The 13,110-nt window shown below is 40.8% G+C and overlaps 1 protein-coding gene across 11 annotated transcripts in view; it reads left to right on the forward strand.

Annotated features, from left to right (window-relative positions):
- The window catches only part of MAGI2 (membrane associated guanylate kinase, WW and PDZ domain containing 2), a 1,117,725-nt gene that overhangs the window by 661,445 nt on the left and 443,170 nt on the right, over window positions 1–13,110 (forward strand). For all 11 annotated transcript variants that reach the window (XM_034765732.1, XM_034765767.1, XM_034765757.1 and 8 more), the window contains exon 3: window positions 4,746–4,865. In XM_034765732.1, the coding sequence (XP_034621623.1) occupies window positions 4,746–4,865 (120 nt within the window). The remainder of the gene's footprint in view (window positions 1–4,745; window positions 4,866–13,110) is intronic.

Below are 13,110 nucleotides of genomic sequence, written 5' to 3' on the forward strand. Positions count from 1 at the left end.
CTAAATTACCAAACTATACATTTCAGAATTGTGTAACCAGCCCAGCAATGGGGATGGGAACAAGGGGCTAGAGAGTAAATTGAGCTCTTCCAAAGGATGGTCTGGACTGAAAGTTTTAAGGCCAAATTTTGTCCTTGGACGCATGTACACAGTTCTAACCTGGCTGGATTTTCCTCTCTCACCAGTGGAAATCAGAAGTCACTGCACTGAAGTCAATATAATTACACCTGTGTGAAACTGGTGTCAGGATAATTGGTCCCCAAAACTTCAGTAGTAGCTGCAGGCATCTGAGGCCAGAACTGATGTCTTAAAAGTGAGATGCTCAGTGCGTTCACCCCAGTGAACTCAATGAGAGTAGAAGGCATTCAGTACTCACAGGACTGAGCCTTTCGTTTCTAAGGGCTTGGCTACACTTGAAAGTTACAGAGTAATAAAGGAACCCCGCGTACACTAGCTCACTACCCATCCACACTGGCAAGGCACGTAGAGCGCTCTGACTCCGTGGCTACAGCGCTGCTGGAACTCCACCTCGGCGAGAGGAATAACGTTTGCTGCGCCTTGGCTACAACGCCCTGGTGTTAGTGTGAATGAGATGTTGCGTTACTGCGCTCTGATCAGCCTCCGGAAATGTCCCATAATCCCCTTAAATCAAGTGGCCACTCTTGTCATTGTTTTGAACTCCTGTAGGAATGCGGAAATGACCTTTCAAAGCTCCGTTTCTGACAGCCAGCATGCAAGCCCTTACTGTGGAATGCCGTGTGTGAGAGAAAGAGGCGGGGGGAAGGGGAAGTCTGCTGCTGTCTGAACTTACAAGACAGCATGCTGACATGCTCTTGGCCCCCCCAAAATCCACTCTCTCTCCCCCCACATACACACAACACACTCCCTGTCACACTCCACCCCACCCCTCCAATTTTAAAAGCACGTTGCAGTCACTTGCATGCTGGGATAGCTGCCCATAATGCACTACTCCCAATGCCACTGCAAATGCTGCAAATGTGGCCACGCCAGTGCGCTTGAAGCTGTCAGTGTGGACAGATTGCTGTGCTTTCCCTACTGTGCTCTACGAAGACTGGTTTAACTCAAAGCGCTCTACATCTGCAAATGTAGCCATGCCCTAAGAAAGCTGTACCTGGATGAGAATGATTGCAGTACCTGTACATCCGCATACGCGTGCACTGAGTAATCAGTTATAACTGCAAACTGCCCTCTGCTCCTCTCTGATTAATCAGGAACAAAGGGCTGAGGGTGGGGGTGGGGATTATGTGTCCCCATATTGCAGTTGTCATAAATATCCCTCAGACATGTTCCTCTTGGTGTCCTTGACACTCCCCTGGCCTTTTGTTATGGAACTGGAACTGGATTAAATTTTTTTCTCAAACTACCATCCTAACAACATGGCAGCTGGCCTCCTTGTGATTTTCTTTCTACATTAGTAATAAGCTAAACATTACAAGCCGTAGCAAGTATGTTCTCTTAAGGTTTGCGTCTCCATAAGGAGATTATCCTGTTTTTGCAAAGAGATGAGCAAGATGTTCATGTGCACCCAGTGCTTTCTGTAGCTAGTAATAAACTAAACCTCCTTGTTGTTATATTAATAAAGCAGTAGAATAAAAGGCTACAATGAATAATATTTTAATCCTGGAATGCTCATGGGTTTGTTTATAGGGTTTACTTATCCTCTTATACTGGTGCAGTTAAAGTGGAAATCCATTGAGATCAGTGGTGTTACACCCATGTAAAAATGGTATGGGAAAACTGGGCCAATGCTGTGGCATGCAGGAAGTATGGACCAATCCTGTAACCCGTGCTCAAATCCTGAGACATGCCTGAGACTCACTGCTCAGTGACTAACGATAGGTATGGTAATAAGCTGCTTCTTTTCTCTCTCTTTTTTTAGTATTTGTGAAAGGTAAAGGGCTAGCTGCTTTGCATACTACAGCTCTATTTGCTCTATTTTGATCCAAGATTGAAATGTAATGCAGTAGGATTTTCCATTGCTTGTGTTGAGTAGCCAAGGCTTAAGGGACGGTAGCGTAACAATTTGCAAATTGGGATTTCCAGTGCAAGGTAACATAGTTTGAAATGTGCAATCACAGACTGTTTTACAAACCGAGATACAGATTATATACTATACAGTGAGATCACTTATATGACATGAACTGCAACTACTTCCAGAATAAAACATTGCAGCACTTTAACAATTTAGGACACACAGAGAAAACTTAAAGGGGAAGATAAGTAAGCAGAATGTAATACCCTAGTTGGAATTTGGCCTGGACATCGTGTTCATTCCTTCACTTTTGGGAAAAGTGCCATGAGTTTTTAATGACTACATTTTTGTGTTTTTATGTCTCATCTAAAAGACAGCACCTTCGCCATGAAGTGTTTCTTAACACAATGCTGGGGAATTGTTCAGTAGTGACTCAGAGGGGAAGTGGTGAATATTGAAGAGTTGGCAGTCTATTGATGCTATACTACAGTGGGTCCTAAGTGGTTAGCGCATCTATTATCATAACCCCAAACCTCTGGAGATAGTGCAACATAAGATAATGCTGACATTCTCAACACTGTGCTATACTGCTTTCCCACAAGAGGAAAGTTGGAGGCAACTATCACTAAGAAGCTGGTGGAGCATAATTCCTAAGGGCTGCATGAAAAAGGTTAAGCACTCCCTGTTGGTTATCTGAATTATAGTGGTATGTCCTTTTGTTGTCTGATTATATAATAGCCATATCAGGTACAGGGGGATCTCACACATGTGTAGACAAAGTTGTGGGGAGCAGGTAACAGCCCGTATGTTCAGAATGGAGATTGCACAAGTCGATGTATTCTGACCGATCTGGGGAAGGTGGATTAGGTAGAGTTGGTGTATTTAGCCAATAGTTGACTCAGATGAGCACAGTGTCTTATGTGGACCATATATGAAGGATAATGGCTCTGATGTTATGGTCTTTGGTCCATATGATGAGAGAGGGGAAGGGTTCGGTCTCTAGCATCCAATTTAGGGGTTTGATTCAGAGTTTATAAGCCATTACATAGATTTTTCTGTGAGATAATAGAGATTTGTGGTCTAACTGTGAAATTTAAATAGGGAATGGTGATCAGAGATTGTAATCAGGATAGAGACAAGAGGGGAAATTAAGCCTGTTGTTGGAACTCAGAAGAGTAATCCCAGAAATTCTGATAAATTTTCTCGACTTTCAAATTTTTTTTTTTGCTAAGTTGACACCGAATTGCCTAGCTTTAGATATTTTGTGTGTGTGTGTGTGTGTGTGTGTGTGTAAAAAATAGCATTTTTATTTAGGCTTGGGGTTTTTTAAAATAGATAATCTCTTTATAACCTTAACTATATCTTTTCTAGTATTTTTGGCTGATAATTGTCTTATTTGCAATTAATGAACTAAAACTAGAGCCATCCGTGTTGTATTATGTGCTTCCCAGTGCTATGACTAAGTACAGCACAACCTCAATACACCAACAATTCCTTATTCAAAGCAGGGTCATGACTCCTTGTTGTTATCCCTATATTAAGTCTCTGAGCATCCCTAGTCTAACCTGGATTTTTTCAGAGCATGAGCAGACTCAGAATGATATTAGGCACAGGTGTCCAGGAGCATTGCATGATTGGGCCCTCAGTGTTTTGTGCAGTTAATAAAAAGTGCTACATTTTCTCTCCTGACAAACCTGACTCCTGAGTGCTTATTAAACTTTCCTCTGTGGAACTCAGGAGCTGCATAGATGTGTTCCAATGGTTTTCATCACTTATCACAAAGTCTAGTAACTTGGGCGAATGTGCAGAGCTCCCAGGAGTCAGTTTTTCCACAGTGAATAGCTTCAAAATTGTCCCTCCAACATACTTATGTATATCCTGTGTGCCAGTTTTTTTAGAATTGGGATTCCCCCTTACCTCGGTCCACCCCCCACCCCCAAAATTGAAATCTTGTTTTAAAAAAAAAAGATAGCAGTTGTTTTAAAAGATTCAGATCTCTAAACACCTTGTGGGATCCACTTCAAACAACTCAAAAATTATCACCTAACAAGAGATCACATGTACAAAATGTTAAACCAAAAAGAGTTTTCTTTTTGAAAGTTGAGGTTGCAGGGGGATCAAAATCAGACTTATAAAGGAAAAGTGTCTTAAGTTGTTAGTTGCGGAGCCACTACCATGGCTCCACTGTAAAAATATATTTTTAATATTTATCCATAAAGTTGATCACACGGATTACAATCCTGACACGAAATGCTCTAAGAAAAAAATTGTAGAGAGCAGAGGCAGACTTTGATACATTAAAATAACTGTTTGGGTTTTTCTAAAGCTGCAGAAAATGTGATAGTCATAAATAAAAAAAGATTAATTTTACATACGAGTTCCTGATGTCAGTGGTGACCTCACTAAGCACAGCAGAATTATACTTTTTTATTAGCTAGAGGTATTTAAACTGGAACCTAAGAAAATCTGGCCCAGAATCCCAAATGGCTCTCGCACACCTCCATCAGTGTCCATATTTACATTGAAAATCCAGGTAGTCAGAGTTATACAGTTTTGCAAATAACATGGGAAAGAAAGATGCACTATATAGTACAAACATTTAATTTACCAGCCTATAATTTCCTCAAACCATACAATAGGACTAGCACAGTGCAAGTATTAATGAAGGTTTTGTAGTACTTTTCAGATATCAAATATCAGTTAATATATGCTTGATAACAATCATTTTGATGGCTTTTTCTCTTATTATTAGGCACCACCAGGCCTCATAAGGAGGGGGAGGTCCCGGGTGTGGACTATATTTTCATCACTGTTGAAGATTTTATGGAACTGGAGAAAAGTGGTGCTCTCTTAGAAAGTGGAACATATGAAGGTAAGTACATTTTTATTGCTAAATCTGTTTGAGGTTTTCTTTATGTTTTTTCCGATTTAACAGAATTGCATTAGGACATCCCATTACAAATGTGTCATTGCTACATTTATCTGAAACTTATGAGGAGCCAGATGGCAATTGTGAAAATATTTTCATATGAAAAAGCTAAAATGCAGATGGGTTCATTGTAATTTTAATACATCACTCTAGCTAAGAGAGACACTGAGAGCAAAACTAACACTACGTATTCATATAAATTGTCATGCAGCCCAACAGGATAATACTCTGAAGTTTTATAAAAAAAACATTAGTTCCTTATGCCAAGTACCTGAGGCAATGTAGATGAAGTTCAAACAAATAATTGCTTATTTAGCACATTTACAGGACAAAGCAAAGTCTTCAATGAGAAAACAGTTGTAGGGCTGGACACTTCTCCCCTGCTTATACAATATTGATGGTCCTATAAATATCAGTGTTCATTGGATGCTGAGACAGCACTTTTTAAGTAAGGCAGGAAGGCTTTGTAATATCATGTCTCTTGGGCTTTGTAAAGTTACTTAAAAGAATTCATTAATTTATGTATCTGTCAAATACATAGGGATTTTCAGTGATTGCTGTGTTAGAAAATGTCTGTTTAAGGGGAGAAGAGCTAGCAACTTAATGCAGAGCAATATTCCCTGAGGGGCATGGTTGATTCATCTGATTTCAAATGTGTTCCAAAACATAACCATCCTAAAAGCTAAATTCTTGTGAATCGGTCAGTTGCCAGAACAGTAATGAAACCAAAATCTGCACTAAAAAGTAATAAATGTTTGTTTTAAACAGAAGTATTTAAAAATAAAAGTGAAAGGATCAATATTTGTATTTCAACTATCTTCAATAGTGATTGTAACATTAAAAACATACCATATTTCTGATTGAAAATGCAGGGAGCTCTGTGTGGGCTAGGGTGACCAGATGTTCCGATTTTATAGGGACAGTCCCGATTTTGGGGTCTTTTGCTGATTTAGGCTCCTATTCCCCCCCACTCCCTGTCCCGATTTTTCACATTTGCTGTCTGGTCACTCTTGTGTGGACAGATACAGTTGCAGGATATGGCCCCATATTTGTACCATGTGATAAGAATATCAATGATTACTTTTATCCTGACTTTGTCCCAATCCGGAAAAACATCTCAAGATAAATAAAGAGCTGTTCACACCAAAGAAAATCATTAGCTCTATTATAAAGAGCATGAAGGAAAGTAATTCTTTCTCACCTAATTAGCACAAAGTACCCATTGAAAAGTAAATAAATTTTCATAAAGGACTAGATCAATACACAAATTATAGCAAAGAAGAGTTCCCATTAAAGGAAGACAAATAACTGGAAAAATGCATCTCTTTCCCTCTCCTCTCTTTTTCACTGTGTGACATTACGGGAGAAACTTGCATAACCAATAACAGAAAGGTAAGGTAATATCACAGTGTTACATTCATCAGACCTTCATTGAATGTTGAGCCATCTCTGCCGGTCTCTTTATGTTAATTTAGGTTTTGAAGCTTGAATTAAAGCTACATAAGTTTTGAACAGGTCTGTCATTGCTTGACAATGTAATTTCATTAGTGTGTAGCAACATTGTAGAAGTTGACCTGCTAGTTCAAATTAAATCATAAGATTTTTGCTTTCCTTGAGGGATACAGAGAAGTGTCTTTTAATACCAGCTATCAGAAGTTGAGTGGACAGCAACGTGAAATGTTCTGAATTTGTTGGTTGGGAAGCACTGCATGAATGTACCAGTCTGCTGAGACTCTAGCTGGATAAGGGCCCAAAGCAAGGCAGCACAATGTCCGATACATCACTCCCTGATTGGTTTTGGCAATCTTGGCATTTGCCAAAGACAAACCAAAATAAACCCATAAGACTTATCTCTGTACAAATCCTGTCCCTGTTGCACAGGCCTCCCGTTATGATGTGTGTCATGGAAACTAGACAAATAATGTGCTGGAAAGTACGCCTGACTTACAGATGGACATTGTTGCATTCTCCTTTGAGTGCTTGTCCGTATGTACAGTTCACTTATGGTGTTCATGCACCTTGTGACCCCTGAGATTGGAGTCTTTTTGGCCAGCAGTACTCATAAGACATCATGCGTTTTTCAATCCTCATGTTCCACAGCAAGGACACATAAGGCCAAGGTATGCCTGCCCCCATTAAGTTCCTCTCACAGCTTAGAGACAGAGCTCTGACTAGTCAAGAGACTGCGAACCTTTCTACTGTAGTTGATAGCTTAATTGTTTTACAGTTTAGTTTATAGTTCATAGTTAGTTATTAATTATTTTTGTTTGGTTGCCTGTAGCTTTACTTCTTAGAGTTCTGCTCACCACTGGTATGGTGCTGTCCAGTTCTCCTGGATTCAAACATTGCCCCTCTGACATGGGCGCCGACTGCAAAAATAGTGTGTGCTCAGCACCCACTAGCAGCCCCGCTGATCAGCTCCTCCCCCACCCTCCCAGCGCCATCTGCCTGCCAGGAGGGGAGGAATGGGGGTAGGAAGAGGCAGAGTGAGGGTGGGGCATGCTCAGGGGAGGGGGCAGAATGCTCAGGAAGAGGCGGGGCAGGGTGAGGCCTTGAGGGAACAGGTGGAGTGGGGGCGGGGCCTGAGGCAGAGTAGGGGTCGAGCATCCCCGGAGAAATTAGAAAGTCGTCATCTCTGCTCATGCGAGGGAGATATCCAAGCTTCAGGGTCCAATCTCCAGCCCGAGCTGCTATGTCTATGCAGCTATTTTTAGCATAGTAGCACTCTGTCCTCTTCGTCCCCTGACCCATGGCCCCCAGATTTATTATAACAGTTTCCAAGATCCATTAAAAATAATGGCCGAGGCCCTCCATATCCCTACTGAGGAGGTAAAGGTATAGAGACACAGGTTAGTGAACATACTTTCGGCCTCCTCATCCGGAAAGATAACACTTCGTATCAATGGGAATATCATGGACCCTTGCAGATTCCTGTGGCAGACACCTGCTTCAGCACTGCTTACCTCTCATAAGGCATATAGAAAATACCAAGTGCCTCTCAAGGGTGTGGAATTCTTTTCGTGCACCCTACCTCATCCTGCCTTGTGGTCACAGTGATGAATGAAAAGGCAAAACAATTCTGGTCCACACCAAAAAAGAGAGAGCCAAAGAGACTAGATTTATTTGGCTGGAAATCCTACTCCTCAGCGAGCCTGCATTTTTGCATGGCCAATTATCAGGCCATATTGGCCAGGTATGACTCCCACATACATGAAAGACCGTTTGCCTTTGTGGATAAGCTGCCCAATCAGATTTGTGAGGACTTCACATCACTAGTCAATGCTAATGACCAGGATAAGTCTCCAAGCAGCACTTGATGCAGTGGATACAGTTGCCAGATCAATGGCAACTGTTGTCATTACAAGAGGGACATCATCAGGAATCAGGATTCCCCGGGAAGTGGCTGATTTATTATTATTTATATCACAGGAGTGACCGAAGGTTCCATTTTAGGATACATTGAGCTAGGTGATATACACGCAAATGACTAGACATGCTTCTCAGTGACAGTTGCCTGCAAATTTCCTCTTGTGGGGAAAACAGCATAGCACAGTGTTGAGAATGTCAGCATTATCTTATGTTGCACTATCTCCAGAGGTCCCTGCCCCAAATAATTTACAATCTAAAAGTGCCATTTTCTTCCGACTGTTGGGGGTTTTGAAATAGACTCCAAGGTGTGTCAGGAAAATTGGATGTTTTTGACTTGTTCACCATTGAGGCTTTGCCTCTTACTTCTGTCCGTCACTCTTGTGACAACAGCAAATTGCCAGAGAGTTCCATATTTTTTCAATAATTTTGTGTTTAAAACTATACAGTTTTCCATTTTTCACAAATCTGATAAAAACATGATTTTTGTTTAGTTTTCATTTTTCTGCACTTTTGCCAAATAGTGTGACTATTTTTGCTCACTTTTATTTGTGTTCTCCTGAGCTCCTGCTGAAAAGACTTTGCCATCTCTGTATTTGTGGATTCTTTTAAAACTGTGAAAATGGTTGAACTGCTGCTGCAAATGTTGTGGCAAAACGCAGGAGTTCAGTCTCCAGGGCTGTACGTGTGGCAGAAGAAAGAAAGGGCCTGCTCTTGCTCCTCTTGAAGTCAATGACAAAACTCCCATTGACTTTAGTCAGAGAATTAGTGGGCCCAAGTGTGTAATAATGCTTCCATGAAATCCAGCAGAGCATTATCTGTATATATGTAAGTGAGTTGCTTCTTTCTTTTCCTGCAATACATCAGCAAATGTATGTTATGGTCTTTTTATAGTTAACAGACTTTTATTGGTGATAGTGGGCCAAATCCAGAAGGCCTTACTTTGTTTTTCTTAGACAAAACTCCTATTGACTTTATTGAGTAAAGGACTTCAGTATTTGGCTAGCACAGTATGAGATACTAAACATCACATATATCAGGGAAAAAATATAGTTTATACTCAGGTAACATAGTGAGGTAAAATAATAGTACTATAATGGATGGCTAGTGTGTATGTATATGTATCATTGCCTTATACTGTATAGAATTGGAACTATTCAGCTGTGTGTCATAGGCCCCATATTGCTGTAACACTGAAGGAGACCTTCCAGTTCAGGTGGCAGGCTACTGTGCTTTTTGAGCAAGATCTGAGTTCTAGCTCTACTTTTTGACTGAAGTTCCAGGCCATGGCATGTTGAAAAATGGCAGCCATGGCTTCATAGATGATCACAGACTTCATATCAATAAATTACAAAGCAAAGGGTTAAGCATTGCAGATTGGTAAACAAGACGACATCTGTGTTTATTCTCTCCCCACCCCCTTTAAATGGAAAGGTTTGGCTCAGTACGCTTTCATCACTGACCTGTCAAGACCTGGTCAGAGACTTAATTTGTGGATAACTGACTTGATAGACCTTTCTGCCTCCATATGTCAACGAAACTTTGTAGTCCGTATACTAAGTCCATGGAATGAAAATCCTTATGAAATGTATGTTCAGAAAAATGTTAATGTGCATAAATAGAAATTTAATAACTTTTTCTAAAACACAAATGCATTTTAACACATTGCATTTAGACTGTTGTTGCTTGTAAAACTTAATTATAAAATATAAAGAATATTGAAGGATTTGAAGAACAGTGTATATAATGGACAGAATGGCATTTTTTAAAAAATAGAATACGTGAGAGCAGTATTAGAAACAACAAATATTGTCAGGACAGGGATATTTGCTCTAAATATGGCTTGCAGAGAATAGGCACAGGTATAAATACCCATTACAAATATCTTATACATAGAAAATAGATGTTGATGGTGTGGAGCAGCACTGTAAATACAAGCATGGAAAAGCTTGTTCAGAGCTATAAAAGGATGTGAAAAACATGACAAAAACGTTGATAAATCAAGTATGTTGAATTAACACAGCATTCCATGGCTGCCTTTACCGGCTGGCACCCTCTTGTGGCTCGGTGGAGTGCTACACCAAGTCTGACAGCTTCTCCCCTTCCTGCTATCAATCATTTAGTTCTGTGTCTATTGATTTCTTGTTATGACCCCAGCCCTCTGGCCAGGCCCTTATTAGTTTCTGCCCTCTTGAGGTAGTAAAGATTCAGGAGTGCCATGACCCTGGCAAAGGATGGACAGTTCCAGGCCCCTGTGTGAAGCAGATAGAACCAGTTCCTCCCAGTCCCTTGCTGTTCCCTGAGCTGCTTCCCACCTCGCCTCCTCTCTAGGCTTTCCCCAGATTCTCCTTCTGGACAGTAGACTTCGGTGGCAGCTCCTTGACAGTCTGCTCAAGGGTTCTCCTTTCCTGGCAGCCACCCCGGAGTGCCACCAGCTTTTCTGCTGCCCTAGGCGGCGGAAGGTACCGCCCCGAAATGCCGCTCCGCACAGAGGTGGCGGAAGGTCCCGCCGCCGAAATACCGCCGCAGTCACCGCCCCCCAAATTGTAGCACCCTAGGCGACCGCCTCGGTCGCCTAATGGGTTGTGCTGGCCCTGCAGCCACCCCACCCCTGTGCCAGGCAGCCCTTTCCTCTTTACAGCTGTTTTGAAGCCACCAATCAACCCCAGCTGAGCAGACAGGCAGTTTTCTTATTAACCCTTTAGTTGCCATTATGCACAGGAAAAGTCTCAGATTTAATTCTGTGAGGAATAATCAGTTTATCTGTGCCACAGAAATCCACTCTTTATCATTTGGTGGGTTCTTTAAATTGTGCAAAACTCTCCTATATAGTAAAATATTCAGAGACTAACTGAAATTGCTTAACCATTCCCAACACCGCTACATGTAGATTAAAATCCTGGCCTCATTGAAGTCAGCAGCAAAACTCTGATTTAAATGAGGTCAGGATTTCACCCCTACTATTCGGGTAATGTATGGCAGTAGAATAAACATTAGAATTTCCCTTTTAACTCAGAACTCTTGAATTAAGGAATATACTTTAAATAAGATGACTGTGTATTTCCTTCAAGATGTTCTTTGTGCCCATATCCTTCGATGAAATCCTGGTTTGCCATGTTTTCCCTCTATTTGAGGACACTATAATTTTCAGTTGTTTTACAAATGATTACATAAGGTGATGGCTGGCATCTTTTCATTTGTAAATACTATGGAAGCAACGTTGTTATTATATAGCCCTAGGGAATGTGGGAGGTGGGAGGATGGGGTGGTCATGCTGCCTCTCCCCTTTCCAGTTCCCAGTTGTGATTCATCTTCTGCAGAGGCATTATTCAGCGCTACATCGTCAGCCTTTTCACCATACATACAGCTTTAATATTAGCATGAGTTTTAAATCCGAATGATGGATAATTCCATATAAGTATTAGTTTATTTATTATTGTATTGTAATGATGATCATTATTATATTAATAATTAGCAAGCTCCTAAGCCCCTTATTCAATTTTTAAATAGTGGAGTTAGAAATGCAAGTTTTGGCCCAGTGATTGTATTTCTATAATGCTGCCTCCTGCCAAAGCACTTGGAATGCTGTACAAAAGAAATGAAACAAATACAGTGTAATAAAATGCCACCCTCTTAAATCAAACACATAAAAGCAAGGGAAAGGGCCCAATTTTAAAAGGGGAGTAAATGGATTGAAAGGGTATGGATATAGCTACTAATACAATGATAATAATGATCGTTCTAAAACCATCTTTTTATAAGTGAAGTGTTTTTAAAAGCAGGGAGGAAATCAAATTAGACAGACTGCAGTGGAGAGTGAAGTCCACGCTGAAAGGGCCCCCCAAAGCAAAATTGTGATGGTCACTTTTCAGACCCAGCAGTTTATAAGCATGGATAACTACTAAAAGGGTGAAGGAGCAGGTCTTAAATGTAGCCAGGGAATTATGGCCTGATTAAGCTCTCTCACTAGTTTTACACCAATGTAGTTCTATTGGCTTCAATGGCATTGCTATTGATTTACACAAGTGGAAGTGAGAGCAGAATCGGGCCCTTGTCTTTAAATATTGCAGAACTTTAAACATGAAGGGCTAGGGATTGTTTAAAAAAAAAAAGCAAGAGGTAGAACCTTCAGAAATGGAAATGTTGAAATGCTCCACAATGTAACACCAGGTCCATCTCAATGGATGTACTGGAGATTATAAGGGACTCTCTTCTGCTTCTTACTTAATGAACTGAAAGGCATCAATCTGTGCCCTTGTTTTGTTTTTTGGTTCAATGCACTGATGTTTACTAGGGCAAGGAGTAGGTGAGGAATTACAGTTTAATAAACACAATTCCTGTGTCCTTCCCCCTCCCCCCGCTTCCTTATCCTCCAAAAGAAAAGAGAAAACAAGGCTTTTCTTTAGTTGTGCTACTCAGACATAAAATGTGACTTTCACAAGTAACTTCTGCAGAATAGTTTTCAACTTCTGAAATGTAAAGATGGTGTGACAGATGTCCTCATCCTGTCTGATCTGAATTTTACCTGCTGGATAAATATTGATGATTTTAATAATTGGCGTTCTGTCTCTGTACAGCTAAACAATGAATTTCTCTGTCTTGAACTATGCTGCATGAAAAGAGCTGACGGCAATTATTTTGGTGTTGAAATAGTATCTTTCATAGTAGGTAGTGTCATGAGCTACTGAGGATTGGGCAGTGGATTTGTATACAAAACATGAGTAAAAGGGCAGCACTTCTTTGGAGAGAAACCTGTGTGTGAAAGGGCCCAGTGGAGTCAAAGAATGTGGGCCAAGTAGCAGTGAGAAGGAAGTGAAAAGCT

This window comes from Trachemys scripta, chromosome 1 (assembly GCF_013100865.1).
Source record: "Trachemys scripta elegans isolate TJP31775 chromosome 1, CAS_Tse_1.0, whole genome shotgun sequence".
In the NCBI taxonomy this organism is placed as follows: Eukaryota; Metazoa; Chordata; order Testudines; family Emydidae; genus Trachemys; species Trachemys scripta.